At 44.6% G+C, this 16,067-nt stretch overlaps 1 protein-coding gene across 6 annotated transcripts in view; it reads left to right on the top strand.

Moving 5' to 3' along the window:
* The window catches only part of diaph2 (diaphanous-related formin 2), a 717,979-nt gene that overhangs the window by 402,322 nt on the left and 299,590 nt on the right, over positions 1-16,067 (top strand). For all 6 annotated transcript variants that reach the window (XM_031797927.1, XM_031797925.1, XM_031797929.1 and 3 more), the window contains one exon: positions 14,193-14,294. In XM_031797927.1, coding sequence (XP_031653787.1) covers positions 14,193-14,294 — 102 coding nt within the window. The remainder of the gene's footprint in view (positions 1-14,192; positions 14,295-16,067) is intronic.

The following is a 16,067-nucleotide window of genomic DNA, read 5'->3' as shown; positions in this document are numbered from 1 at the left end:
ATGGTTGTGTAGTAGAACTTAATGGTTGTGTAGTAGAACGTAATGGTTGTGTAGTAGAACGTAATGGTTGTGTAGTAGAACACAATGGTTGTGTAGTAGAACGTAATGGTTGTGTAGTAGAACATAATGGTTGTGTAGTAGAATGTACTGGTTGTGTAGGAGAACATAATGGTTATGTAGGAGAACGTAATGGTTGTGTAGTAGAAGACAATGGTTGTGTAGTAGAAGGTAATGGTTGTGTAGTAGAACATAATGGTGGTGTAGTAGAATGTAATGGTTGTGTAGTAGAACGTAATGGTTGTGTAGTAGAATGTAATGGTTGTGTAGTAGAATGTAATGGTTGTGTAGTAGAACGTCATGGTTGTGTAGTAGAACGTCATGGTGTTGTATAGTAGAATGGTTGTGTAGTAGAACGTAATGGTTGTGTAGTAGAACGTAATGGTTGTGTAGTAAAACATAATGGTTGTGTAGTAGAACATAATGGTTGTGTAGTAGAACATAATGGTTGTGTGGTAGAATACCATGGCTGTGTGGTAGAATATAATGGTTATGTGGTAGAATAGCATGGTTGTGTGGTATAATAGCATGGCTGTGTGGTAGAATATAATGGCTGTGTGGTAGAATAGCATGGCTGGGTGGTAGAATATCATGGTTGTGTGGTCGAATAGCATGGATGTGTGGTATAATAGCATGGCTGTGTAGTAGAACATAATGGTTGTGTGGTAGAATAGCATGGTTGTGTAGTAGAACATGATGGTTGTGTAGTAGAACATCATGTTTGTGTGGTAGAACATAATGGTTGTGTGGTAGAATAGAATGGTTGTGCGGTTGAAAATAATGGTTGTGTAGTAGAACATACTGGCTGTGTAGTAGAACATAATGGTTGTGTAGTAGAACATAATGGTTGTGTAGTAGAACATAATGGCTGTGTAGTAGAACATAATGGCTGTGTAGTAGAACATAATGGTTGTGTAGTAGAACGTAATGGTGGTGTAGTAGAATGTAATGGTTGTATAGTAGAACATAATGCTTGTGTAGAAGAACATAATGCTTGTGTAGTAGGACATAATGGTTGTGTAGTAGAATACAATGGTTGTGTAGTAGAACAGAATGGTTGTGTGGTAGAATAGAATGGTTGTGTAGTAGATAGTGGGGTTGTGTAGTAGAATATAATGGTTGTGTAGTAGAATAGCATGGTTGTGTAGTAGAATATAATGGTAGTGTAGTAGACTAGAATGTTTGTGTACTAGAATAGAATGGTTTTGTACTAGAATAGATTGGTTGTGTACTATAATCAAATGGTTGTGTACTAGAATAGAATGGCGGTGTACTAGCATTGAACAGATGGTTGCATTTTTCTCTGTTTATACTGTTTCAATTTGACAGTTAGATATGTCCTCTAAATTGTTTTAATGTACCTTATCCATGTTGTTTTGCAACACACACACACTGGAACTTCTCCCATCCCACAACCAATCTGCGTCTCACCTCTCCCTCCATAGCAACGACTGTTCCAGCTGGGGCCTGGTGATTTTTGATTGGCTGTGCCCAAGCCGGGGCTTTTGTTTTGGCCCTTGCTTGTTATTATTATTTATCTTGTTTGTCAATCACCCAGCAGCCATCGCCTGCCTGCCATTTCTAAACATGGCTCTCATCCATATGCATGGGCCCCTCATTACCTGGACTTGCCTTGCTCCTTGGCGGCAGAGCTGCAGGGCCTCCGCAGATGCAGCCGTGCCAGCCTTTGTTCCTGCAGGACTAACAACAACAGGTGACTGGAGCAAGCCTTCTGTATTGTTCCCCGGCTTGGCCATCATTTGCATGGTGTAAAGTGCAAATGTGGGACAGGACGATAAGTATGGCCATGCATTGGGCCCATTGGATTACCGCTTAAGCAGGAAAAGCTGTAAAAAGCCGGTTCCCCCCTTGAGCTTAATTGAAGCCTTATTTTGGCACGCAGTACCATATCCCCCTTTTCCTGCATCAAATGCTAATTCAACAATGAAATGCGAAATACATTATGCTGATCAAGGAGGCTTGGAGGAAAACAAAACACAAAGGGACTGGATGGAAGGTTGAAGTGGTGGGGAGGCTGGGCTGCTTCAACAGGGATGATGGAGAAGGTTAAGGTGGTGGGGAGGCTGGGCTGCTTCAACAGGGATGATGGAGAAGGTTAAAGTGGTGGGGAGGCTGGGCTGCTTCAACAGGGATGATGTAGAAAGATAAAGTGGTGGGGAGGCTGGGCTGCTTCAACAGGGATGATGAAGGTTAAAGTGGTGGGGAGGCTGGGCTGCTTCAACAAGGATGATGGAGAAGGTTAAAGTTGTGGGGAGGCTGGGCTGCTTCAACAGGGATACGATGTCCCCATGTACAACATTGGGTCCCAGGGCTGTGACCATGTCTATAACCAAGCCTGTGACTAGGGTTGTAACCAGGGCTGTGACCAGGGATGTGACTAGGGTTGTAACCAGGGCTGTGACCAGGGTTGTAACCAGGGCTGTGACCAGGACTGTGACCAGGGCTGTGACCAGGGCTGTAACCAGGACAGTAACCAGGGCTGTGACCAGGACTGGAACCAGGTCTGTGACCAGGACTGTAACCAGGGCTGTGACCAGGACTGGAACCAGGGCTGTGACCAGGACTGGAACCAGGTCTGTGACCAGGACTGGAACCAGGTCTGTGACCAGGGCTGGAACCAGGGATGTGACCAGGGCTGGAACCAGGGATGTGACCAGTACTGGAACCAGGGATGTGACCAGGACTGGAACCAGGGCTGTGACCAGGACTGCAACCAGGGTTGTAACCAGGGTTGTAACCAGGGTTGTAACCTGGACTGTAACCAGGGCTGTGACCAGGACTGTAACCAGGGATGTGACCAGGACAGTGACCAGGGCTGTGACCAGGACTGGAACCAGAACCAGGGCTGTGACCAGGGCTGTGACCAGGACTGTAACCAGGGCTGTGACCAGGACTGGAACCAGGTCTGTGACCAGGACTGGAACCAGGTCTGTGACCAGGGCTGGAACCAGGGATGTGACCAGTACTGGAACCAGGTCTGTGACCAGGACTGGAACCAGGTCTGTGACCAGGGCTGGAACCAGGTCTGTGACCAGGGCTGGAACCAGGGATGTGACCAGGGCTGGAACCAGGGATGTGACCAGTACTGGAACCAGGTCTGTGACCAGGACTGGAACCAGGGCTGTGACCAGGACTGCAACCAGGGTTGTAACCAGGGTTGTAACCAGGGTTGTAACCTGGACTGTAACCAGGGCTGTGACCAGGACTGTAACCAGGGATGTGACCAGGACAGTGACCAGGGCTGTGACCAGGACTGGAACCAGAACCAGGGCTGTGACCAGGGCTGTGACCAGGGCTGTGACCAGGACTGTAACCAGGGCTGTGACCAGGACTGGAACCAGGTCTGTGACCAGGACTGGAACCAGGTCTGTGACCAGGGCTGGAACCAGGGATGTGACCAGTACTGGAACCAGGTCTGTGACCAGGACTGGAACCAGGGATGTGACCAGGGCTGGAACCAGGGATGTGACCAGTACTGGAACCAGGTCTGTGACCAGGACTGGAACCAGGGCTGTGACCAGGACTGCAACCAGGGTTGTAACCAGGGTTGTAACCTGGACTGTAACCAGGGCTGTGACCAGGACTGTAACCAGGGATGTGACCAGGACAGTGACCAGGGCTGTGACCAGGACTGGAACCAGAACCAGGGCTGTGACCAGGGCTGTGACCAGGACTGGAACCAGGTATGTGACCAGGACTGGAACCAGGTCTGTGACCAGGACTGGAACCAGGTCTGTGACCAGGGCTGGAACCAGGGATGTGACCAGTACTGGAACCAGGTCTGTGACCAGGACTGGAACCAGGGCTGTGACCAGGACTGCAACCAGGGTTGTAACCAGGGTTGTAACCTGGACTGTAACCAGGGCTGTGACCAGGACTGTAACCAGGGATGTGACCAGGACAGTGACCAGGGCTGTGACCAGGACTGGAACCAGAACCAGGGCTGTGACCAGGGCTGTGACCAGGACTGTAACCAGGGCTGTGACCAGGACTGTAAGCAAGGATGTGACCAGGACTGTAACCAAGGATGTGACCAGGACTGGAACCAGGTATGTGACCAGGGCTCAGGTACAGTGCTTCATGTCCCTTTGTGTTCTAGTTTAAATGTTGCTCTGGAAAACACAGGCACACACAAATTGGTGCATACACCGTTGTGGCTCAGTGCTGCATTGAATAATGGACAGCTACATTAGCTAGAGTGTATGCAGTAGACCCATTCAGACACACATAAAGCTGTATGAATCAGAACTTAGTGTTTTCTTCTTGGAGCTAAACTTTCTTTATCTCAGTGACAGATGACAAATGAATCTGGGAGAAACATATTCAGATGGCACATTATTCTCCAGACAAACTCATATCATTTCAGTCCGGAATAATAGCTTTCTTCAATTGAGTTTATTTGATTAAGTAATGGTCATATCAACCTTCAATACTGTGTTAAGATCTATCAAAGTGAAATAATTGTATTGCCACAGTGACACAGGTAATATGTGTTTCATCTCAATCCTCTCTGGAGAAGTGGAGATGTCACCTATGTGAAAGCCTCACCTTCTTGTGAGCTTCAGACATAGATTTTGTACACTTTAACAAGGTTCTACTGTCTGTCACCTTTATAATGACTAACTAGGACAGATTGGTCGGGAGTTGGGGCCATGACCTGTGGGGCTAACAGCTAGGGGGAGATGAGAGCATGACCTGTGGGGCTAACAGTAAGGAGGGGCATGGGGGTATGACCTGTGGGGCTAACAGTGAGGAGGGACATGGGGGTATGACCTTTGGGGCTAACAGCTAGGGGGAGATGGGGGTATGACCTTTGGGGCTAACAGCTAGGGGGAGATGAGGGTATGACCTGTGGGGCTAACAGCTACAGGGAGATGAAGGTATGACCTGTGGGGCTAACAGCTAGGGGGGAGGTGGGCTCAGACGAAGGATTCAGTAGTCAGATCTATCAAAGTGAAATAATTATATTGCCACAGTGACACAGGTAATATGTGTTTCATCTCAATCCTCTCTGGAGAAGTGGAGATGTCACCTATGTGAAAGCCTCACCTTCTTGTGAGCTTCAGACATAGATGATGTACACTTTAACAATGTTCTACTGTCTGTCACCTTTATAATGACTAACTAGTCCAGATTGGTTGCCTTGAGGGAGCCAGATCCATGGGCATGACCTGTGGGCCTAACAGGGGGGCATGAGCTGTGGGGGAGACGGGGTTGAGAGATGGGGGCATAACCTGTGGGGGAGATGGGGGCATGACCTGTGGGGCTAACAGCGAGGGGGACGTGACCTGTGGCTAACAGTGAGGAGAGACATGGGGGTATGACCTTTGGGGCTAACAGCTAGGGGGGATGTGACCTGTGGGGCTAACAGCAAGGGGGGACATGGGGGTATGACCTGTGGGGCTAACAGTGATGGGGGAGATGGGGGCATGATCTGTGGGGGAGATGGGGGCATGACTGGTGGGGCTAACAGCGAGGGGGGACATGGGCGTATGATCTGTGGGGCTAACAGTGATGGGGGAGATGGGGGCATGATCTGTGGGGCTAACAGCGATGGGGGCATGACCTGTGGGGCTAACAGTGATGGGGGCATGACCTGTGGGGCTAACAGCGAGGGGGAGATGGGGGCATGACCTGTGGGGCTAACAGCGAGGGGGGACATGGGTGTATGACCTGTGGGGCTAACAGCGAGGGGGGACATGGGTGTATGACCTGTGGGGCTAACAGCGATGGGGGAGATGGGGGCATGAACTGTGGGGCTAACAGCGATGGGGGCATGATCTGTGGGGCTAACAGTTATGGGGGAGATGGGCTCAGACTATTAAGATACATACTGTACGTACACATGCAGATATATCCATGCACGTACAGTGGGGCAACAAAGTATTTAGTCAGCCACCAATTGTGCAAGTTCTCCCACTTAAAGAGATGAGAGGCCTGTAATTTTCATCATAGGTACACTTCAACTATGACAGACAAAATGAGAAAAAAATCCAGAAAATCACATTGTAGGATTTTTAATGAATGTATTTGCAAATTGTGGTGGAAAATAAGTATTTGGTCACTTACAAACAAGCAAGATTTCTGGCTCTCACAGACCTGTAACTTCTTCTTTAAGAGGTTCCTCTGTCCTCCACTCGTTACCTGTATTAATGGCACCTGTTTGAACTTGTTATCAGTATAAAAGACACCTGTCCACAACCTCAAACAGTCCCACTCCAAACTCCACTATGGACAAGACCAAAGAGCTGTCAAAGGACACCAGAAACTAAATTGTAGACGTGCACCAGGCTGGGAAGACTGAATCTGCAATAGGTAAGCAGCTTGGTTTGAAGAAATCAACTGTGGGAGCAATTATTAGGAAATGGAAGACTCCACGCAAGATCTCACCCTGTGGGGTCAAAATGATCACAAGAACGGTGAGCAAAAATCCCAGAACCACACGGGGGGACCTAGTGAATGACCTGCAGAGAGCTGGGACCAAAGTAACAAAGCCTACCATCAGTAACACACTACGCCACCAGGGACTCAAATCCTGCAGTGCCAGACGTGTCCCCCTGCTTAAGCCAGTACATGTCCAGGCCCGTCTGAAGTTTTCTAGAGAGCATTTGGATGATCCAGAAGAAGATTGGGAGAATGTCATATGGTCAGATGAAACAAAAATGTAACGTTTTGGTAAAAACTCAACTCATCGTGTTTGGAGGACAAAGAATGCTGAGTTGCATCCAAACAACACCATACCTACTGTGAAGCATGGGGGTGGAAACATCATGCTTTGGGGCTGTTTTTCTGCAAAGGGACCAGGACGACTGATCCGTGTAAAGGAAAGAATGAATGGGGCCATGTATCGTGAGATTTTAAGTGAAAACCTCCTTCCATCAGCAAGGGCATTGAAAATGAAACGTGGCTGGGTCTTTCAGCATGACAATGATCCCTTACACACTGCCCGGGCAACAAAGGAGTGGCTTCGTAAGAAGCATTTCAAGGTCCTGGAGTGGCCTAGCCAGTCTCCAGATCTCAACCCCATAGAAAATCTTTGGAGGGAGTTGAAAGTTTGTGTTGCCCAGCAACAGCCCCAAAACATCACTGCTCTAAAGGAGATCTGCATGGAGGAATGGGCCAAAATACCAGCAACAGTGTGTGAAAACCTTGTGAAGACTTACAGAAAACGTTTGACCTCTGTCATTGCGAACAAGGGGTATATAACAAAGTATTGAGAAACTTTTGTTATTGACCAAATACTTATTTTCCACCATAATTTGCAAATAAATTCATTAAAAATCATACAATGTGATTTTCTGGATTTTTTTTCTTCTAATTTTGTCTGTCATAGTTGAAGTGTACATATGATGAACATTACAGGCCTCTCTCATCTTTTTAAGTGGGAGAACTTGCACAATTGGTGGCTGACTAAATACTTTTTTGCCCCACTGCACATGCATGCAAGTACACACACACACACACACACACACACACACACCCAGTATCCTAAAGAGTTGTACAGTATATCCACTTGCTCAGATAGTTGCTGTACAGTGCAGTGGTAATGTCTATGAGATCCCTCGATTCCTCTTCACAAACTCTGTGGTTAACGTAACTGTTCAGGTGTGCCCACACTTCAGAATCCTCCACATTTATTTTGAAAAGGCAAAGGTAATGTCACGCCAATGACTTTGGAATCTGTCACCCTTGTTCTCCGAATAGCAACCCTCAGTGAGATTCTGAGGTGTTTGTTGGCTTTGGAGTAAGGATCCTGGATTAGGTCTGAGTGATCTACTTTAGATTAACCGGATGCCACCAGTTCAGTATACAAAACTTGTCAACATTTCTGCTTGTAAAGTACAGAATAACACAGAAAGAATGTGAAAAGTACGTATGCCTTCTGTTGGTGCTGATGTTAGTTTTGGATTGACAATTTGCAGACTGACAAAATATGCTCTGCAAATACTGTAGCTGATTGTTGAAATATATGTTAAAGGAATATCTGAATCCATGACCATGGGATTTCTACCACCTGTTTTAGCTGATATACTTTGTAAGTGTTGATAGCGGAGAAAGTGCACCTTTATTTACATTTGAAGGCTTTTATTGTTTAGTCAGGAGACAGACAGATGAAATGGAATGAGAACATATTTATACACACTGGGTTAATTCCTCACTAATGAGATAGTCTACTGTCATTCATCTGGTTCATCTGTTAGGATGTGACGTGGAAGGCATCTGAAGTGACTCCATTTGTAATAGGCATACTACATTTGTCATGACGTGCCTCCTGGTAAAAAATAAATAAATAATTGGTCTTTTACTTTTTGTCAATTACTGGTATATTCAATCATACCAAACAAAAAGGTCTTGTTTACATGTTTTTTCAGCACCTCATTTGCATACTGGATATACAAGACACATTGGGAGATTCATCTCATTCCATTATTCTTCCATAATCTGTTTTGAAAGTTACCTGCAATTAGCTCCCCTAAAACTACATCAAACCATCACTTTTCCCACCTTTAAAGCATTGGAACTCTGAAACTCATAAAATATATAATTGGAAAAGCTCATGATTCAAATGAAAACGGATGTGGATACCTCTTCAGAATGGCTCTTGTTTGACTGCTCTTCAGTATCAAAATCTAACAGAGGCCTTTCAGCTGTTCAATGCGACTCTCTGTGGTACCGCAGTGGTAAGACGTCAGTCTGACAAAAGCCACATGCTCTGTCTGACGCTTCGCCAAAATCTGTCGGGAAAAAATTATTAAAATGTGAAAATTGCATCTGTCAAACAGATCGAAAAACATCATCTTGCGGTCTTTGAATTGGAGGGAAAAAAATCTCAAATGTTTTGATTGTCAGTCTCCAGCCAGATCGGTAGAGGAAAACAGGGAGTTCTTACCCACTGTATACATCTGTTGAGATTCCCCCTGAATCCTTTGATTCTAAAAACTGTATTGCTTGGAGAACATTTTGTATCGATTGTGCTGTTCCTGTGACTATCATCTTCTCTTCAACTTGTTCGCTGCCTGAAGAGAGAATCACAGGAGCCTGCAACATGAAAAGTTTAGTATTATTGAAAGGGAACAGTGGAGGCCAAAGAAAGGGAACAGTGGAGGCCCTAGAAAGGGAACAGTGGAGGCCCTAGAAAGGGAACAGTGGAGGCCCTAGAAAGGGAACAGTGGAGGCCCTAGAAAGGGAACAGTGGAGGCCCTAGAAAGGGAACAGTGGAGGCCCTAGAAAGGGAACAGTGGAGGCCCTAGAAAGGGAACAGTGGAGGCCCTAGAAAGGGAACAGTGGAGGCCCTAGAAAGGGAACAGTGGAGGCCCTAGAAAGGGAACAGTGGAGGCCCTAGAAAGGGAACAGTGGAGGCCCTAGAAAGGGAACAGTGGAGGCCCTAGAAAGTGAACAGTGGAGGCCATAGAAAGGGAACAGTGGAGGCCATAGAAAGGGAACAGTGGAGGCCATAGAAAGGGAACAGTGGAGGCCATAGAAAGGGAACAGTGGAGGCCATAGAAAGGGAACGTGGGGGCCATAGAAAGGGAACAGTGGGGGCCATAGAAAGGGAACAGTGGATAAATTGACCTGTGTACCCAGTGTGTCTACTTATTCTTCCAATCAGAAAAGTGAGCACTAGTGACATGCCAAACAGTGTGTCAGCATCCACCTGTATGCTTTGTACGCTCTAAAGAAGCACATGATAGATGACAAAGAGAAACAAGACATGCCATCATATTAAATCTTTATTCCGCAATATCACTTCTATATGTTTTTTAATTGGAGTATCAATGCTGGGAGACGGTTTCTCCACAGTTGTTCCTGTCCTATACAATACTATTCAATACAGTATTATCTTCCTACTCAAGAAAGACCATTAGTTTCCATGCTCATTCAAATCAAAGTTTATTTGTCACGTGCGCCGAATACATTGCTTATTTACAGGCTCTAACCAATAGTGCAAAAAAAGGTATTAGGTGAACAATGGGTAAGTAAAGAAATAAAACAACAGTAAAAAGACAGACTATATACAGTAGAGGAGGCTATATACAGTAGAGGAGGCTACATACAGACAGGTTAGTCAGGCTGATTGAGGTAGTATGTACATGTAGATATGGTTAAAGTGACTATGCATATGTGATGAAGAGAGAGTAGCAGTAGTGTAAAAGAGGGGGTGGCGGGACACAATGCAGATAGCCCGGTTAGCCAATGTGCATTGGGCTTTGAGCAGTACAGAAAGTTACACACTATTTGTTGCTCTGTCTTGACGTCATTAGGGATTTCACCAGTCTCCAGGAGCCCAAATGAGCATTCGGTGACTGTAACAGCCCTCCAATAATCTCCCCCAGATGCCGAGTGTGTCTGTATGTGTGTCTGTCTGGAGGCCTGCCGGGAAGGGTCTGGCATAGCCTCATCTAGCACCGGTTTTGACAGAACTACACATATGGCGACGCCTTTGTGTCAATTACCGTCTATGGGGGCTGCTGATAATTAACTAGATGACAGACAAATGAAATAACAATTACACTGAAATTCCATCTCCAATTCAAACTCTTTACCTCAACCTAGCAGCTTCAGTCGGTGAAGAAAGTCTTGGAGACCACATCGGAAACGGTTGCTGACAAGGCCACAACACACTTTAATTTTCTGTTTCTTCTTAACGAGCTGCGGCAGAGGAAAACAACACCAATAATCAGATTCTGGGAGCATTAGCGACGATGACTGCTGAGGCTGAATGGTTTCGCTGCTGTGTTATTGCATTTCATTCTGAATCAACGATACGTCGTTGAGGAGGACTTTGTTCTTCAACCCAGGGTAAAGTTCCTCAGACTTGGAAGAGGAAATAGAAATTCATAATCCCTCTTCACGTGGCGGTGGATCTTTGCTGCTCCGTTGTGGTCCTGTTTCTGCGAGGCCCGTAAAGCTCTCCAAAGCAGTTGTTTTTATATACCATGGGAAGACAATAAAGTAGAGTGGCAGTTTGAATTTCCAGAATTCATTTATTTCCTCTACACACGTCGCGTAATGTTTCCGTAATCTTCTTTTGAATTGGGTTGAAGCATTTTGGAGGATTCTTGAACAGGTTATTTTCTGGTTTGCACTTTCAAAATAACTGGGTTAATATCCAAAAGTGTTTTGCACAATAAGATGTGGGTCATAAACTGTGACCAAGCTTGTGCTTGCATTTGCTTTCTTTTTCGCTGCAAGGTGGTTGACATCGGTTATCCAAATAATTGTTTTAATAATTATCTTCTATCAAATATGCCATTTTCCTGAAAGACAATAATTTACTTCTATAATGTCTAATAAGCAGTAAGGAAGCAGTGATCAGCAGCTGCACTACAGAGATGAGCACATTGGAGTGACTGTTCAATAATCAATAAGGGTTTCTGCCTGAAAGGTCAAGAGCAAATAATTAGCTGTCTCTATTTTTGTCTAGAAAGTCCCAAATGGCACTCTATTCCGTATATTGTGCACTACTTTTAACCAGGGCTCATAGGGCAATTTGGGACGCAACCTAGGTGTTTATAATGCACCCCAACCCCGGAACAATTAAAGAAAACACATATTGTTAGTGAGATCTTTGGAATAACACTGACACCATTGGAAGCCCCATCATTAGTACACATCACCATTCACTTTTTGGGAGGGAATGTCATGTCTCACATCCCATTCTATGTGCTGTTTCCAAATTGATGTACACTATGATCAACAGCCTTCATTATTGAATTATAATGAGGCTACATAACTGGGCCACACTTCTTTTCTCTAATTGGGAGAACATTCAGTGCTAATATAGAAGCAACGCACGTTTTAATATAAATGTTGCAGACCACACTAGAACTGACAAACTCCACACTATTTATTTCTAACATGGTTGGTTTCTAGACTTTTGAATCCATGGGGGAAGGGGAGAGATGTCGTAATTAGTGGACAGTAGAGCCTGGCCAGTGACGGCTCATGGCTGTTCCGTTCCAGGGCAGTGGTCAGTGTGTGTGTGTGTCCTGGCCTGGTCATGTGACAGAGTGCCAGCCTGCTGTCTAAATTAGGGGAGCTAATGAGGGCACATCTAATCACACTCTGTCTCCTCCTTTTTGTCCTCCTCTTTTTGTTCCTCCTCTTCCTCATCTTTCTCCTCCTCTTTCTCTTCTTTCTCTTCCATCTTTCCGAGAAGTTGAAAAAAGGTAGCTATGCTTCATTGAATTTATTCAACTGACCTTTCCATGCACAATTAACATTTAATGGGAAATTAAGATGTTCTCCTCTTCCTCCTGCTCATCTTCCTCACTGTTTGGACCTGTATGATAATTGTAAAGCTTGACTTTGGCATTCTGAAAGTCAAGTTCTATTTAAAAACTGAAGTTACTCGGTTAATCTTATTTATAAATGGTAAATTGCCATGTTTTCCAAGGAAGATGATGCAAACCGACAAAGTCGTAATGAAAGTCTCCATTAATCACCAGCGTTATTACGTGTTTGAACTGTGGTTCGCTGGAGCTCTTACTGAAGTTGTTCCCGTTGAGGTAAAAAAATGGATACAGCAGCGAGAGCACTAGATTACCTGACCTTTTCCTACTCATCCTCCTACCTGCTGCTTCTCCTCTTTGTAATTCCCATAGAAACAGTTAGCGTGCTAATTCCAAGATAAATGTAGATAATGCAATGTTTGTCTGAACCATGTCTGTTCCCTGCGGTGACGCTTATCTTGAAAGTACTGAATGTATGCAAAAATATCTCATAACCATCCACGCTCTGATGTACTGTACTGGTGTTTGTATGGAACCTTACGATAATGATTCTAGCTTGGTGCTGTGTGGATGTTCCCAGTGCTGGGTCTTGATTCTAGCTTGGTTCTGTAGAGTCTTTTGTCTCCAAGCTGCCTGAGTGTTCTCTCAGGTGCATTTTGGTGTCCCTGCGGAGGCGAGCAGGGGGCAAACTGTACTGACAGGAGCTGTGTGTGTATATGCTTTTTGTGTCCGTAGGTGTCCATGAATCTGTGTCCTTTAAAATGTTTAACCTCTAGCGCCGAGCAATCCCGTATCCGGGAACGTAATTATAGCCTCAAGCTCATTACCATAACGCAACGTTAACAATTCAAGAAAATCGCGAATTAAATGAAATAAATATATTGGCTCACAAGCTTAGCCTTTTGTTAACAACACTGTCATCTCAGATTTTCAAAATATGCTTTTCAACCATAACTACACAAGCATTTGTGTAAGAGTATTGATAGCTAGCATAGCATTAAGCCTAGCATTCAGCAGGCAACATTTTCACAAAAACAAGAAAAGCATTCAAATAAAATCATTTACCTTTGAAGAACTTAGGATGTTTTCAATGAGGAGACTCTCAGTTAGATAGCAAATGTTCAGATTTTCCAAAAAGATTACTTGTGTAGGAGAAATCCCTCCATTTTGTTCATCACGTTTGGCTAAGAAAAAAAATCCGAAAATGCAGTCTCTACAACGCCAAACTTTTTACCAAATTAACTCCATAATATCGACAGAAACATGGCAAACGTTGTTTAGAATCAATCCTCAAGGTGTTTTTCACATATCTATTCGATGATAAATCATTCGTGGCAGCTGTGTTTCTCCTCGAAGCAAACGAAAAATACACGCAGCTGGAGATTACGCAATAATTGCAACGAAGGACACCAAGCGGACACCTGGTAGATGTAGTCTCTTAAAGTCAATCTTCCAATGATTTGCCTACAAATACGTCACAATGCTGTCAACACCTTGGGCAAACGACAGAAAGTCTAAACTCATTCGTGACCCATACACAGCCATATAAGGAGACATTGGAACACAGCGCATTCAAAATCTGGGACACTTCCTGTATGAAATTTCATCTTGGTTTCGCCTGTAGCATTAGTTCTGTGGCACTCACAGACAATATCTTTGCAGTTTTGGAAACGTCAGAGTGTTTTCTTTCCAAAGCTATCAATTATATGCATAGTTGAGCATCTTTTCGTGACAAAATATCTTGTTTAAAACGGGGGGAAAAAATTATCCATAAATTAAAAGAGCGCCCCCTATATCTAAGAAGTTAAATCCTTCTAGACCTGTAATGTGATTTTTGGATTCAAATAAAGCATTTAAATGTGTCTCTGTGTGTGTTTACAGAACCTGATAAAGAACCTACCAGAGCAGAAGGAGCTGAGCGCTCTGGCAGAACTGAAGAATGAGTACGAGGACCTATGTGAGCCTGAACAGTTTGGCATTGTGGTGAGTAGGTCTTACAAAATATACCCTGTTTTACACACACTTACCTACATACCTACAGAGGAAATGTAGGCATGGTTATTGGTTATTGATAAGGATAGATCCCTCTCTCACTCCCCCTCTCTATCTCTCTCTCTCACCCTCCTCTCTCCCCCTCTCTCCCCCTTTCTATCTTTCTCCCCCCCTCTCACTCTCTTCCCACTCTCCCCCTCTCTATCTCTCTCCCCACTCTCACTCTCACTCTCACCCCCTCTCTCCTTCCCTCATATTCCAGTGCACCAAACACTACCTACTCTCATAACCACTCCCCTTTCCTCTCTTTCAATTGTGTTCCCTTTCCTTTTGTCACACAGCAGACCCCCACCCTTTATTTTATTGCTACTTCACACACCATGATATATCTAGCTCTTCATTAATTAAGGAGGTTAGTGTAGGGCCAAGACAGTAGGGAGGGGACTAGGAAATTAAGAATAGGACCACTGAGAGAGCAATTGGGGAATAGAAAAAGACGGCCTTGAGGTTTTATGCATTATCAGACCTATTCAATATCTTAAAGAGCAAGAACGTTTCATAACAAGTCCGATATGGTAGCCTGCTCTTTGACTGACAGAAGCCATGATTTTGATAAATAATAAAGTGTGAAACTTGATTTCAATATAGTAGCTTAATTATGTGTCCTTGTGTTGTGAAAGTCACGGTGTCATTCCTGGCTGAAACAAATTCCATATTCAGGCATAAACCGTCACTATTGCCTAGTGATAGAATCATAGCCTTGGGCTTTGGATTCTCTGTAATAAAGTTAGTGCACTCTACTTCATAGTGAAGTCAGAACAGCTCAATTTTACACTCCAAGCTACTATAAGTGATTTAGTATGGTTGCCTCAAGCGCTAGCTGTAGTGGATGCTGGGGTTATACTTTAGCCTACAGTTGTATTTTTACGCTTTCTACAGTCATGTAGAAGTGAGTCTATAAAGTGACTTTATTGTTTTATCTTACAATTACTTTTTTATACCACATTGATTTATCCAGAGCACATTATCATAGTACATTCCAGAAAACTTTATACATGTATATTTAGCTATATCTTTACATTTTCTTGTCAGTTTTTTCCTCCAGTTCGTTGTCTGAAAGAGATTATTTTCAGTTATTAACCTAATGGGTTAAAAATAATATGATAACGTTAAATTGGGGTAGACCTGCAAATCAGTTTGTACCCATTCAGTAAAACTGGGTGGTGTCTATGTACCTGTGGCTGTTTGAGGATGTAATGAAGCAAGTTCCCCAATGATATCTATCGTAGAGCAATCGTGGAAATATCGTGGAAATCCTGCTGGTGAAGCTACGTCATCAGGACCACCACGACACACAGATGCTTCTGAGGGAAATAAGTCACGTTCACCCGTCACTACCACTGGAGCCGCCGCTCCCTCTAGAGCCGCCGCTCCCTCTAGAGCCGCCGCTCCCTCTAGAGCCGCCGCTCCCGCTAGAGCCGCCTCTCCCCCTAGAGCCGCCGCTCCCCCTAGAGCCGCCGCTCCCGTTTTAGCCGCTGCTCTATATATACTCACAATATGGGGCGGCAGGGTAGCCTAGTGGTTAGAGTGTTGGACTAGTAACAGGAAGGTTGCAAGTTCAAACCCCCGAGCTGGCAAGGTACAAATCTGTTGTTCTGCCCCTGAACAGGCAGTTAACCCACTGTTCCTAGGCCGTCATTGAAAATAAAAATGTGTTCTTAACTGACTTGCCTAGTTAAATAAAGGTAAAATTAAATTGAAAAT

This window comes from Oncorhynchus kisutch, linkage group LG19 (assembly GCF_002021735.2).
Source record: "Oncorhynchus kisutch isolate 150728-3 linkage group LG19, Okis_V2, whole genome shotgun sequence".
NCBI lineage: Eukaryota > Metazoa > Chordata > Actinopteri > Salmoniformes > Salmonidae > Oncorhynchus > Oncorhynchus kisutch.
This window is presented reverse-complemented; position numbering and strand designations above follow the sequence as displayed.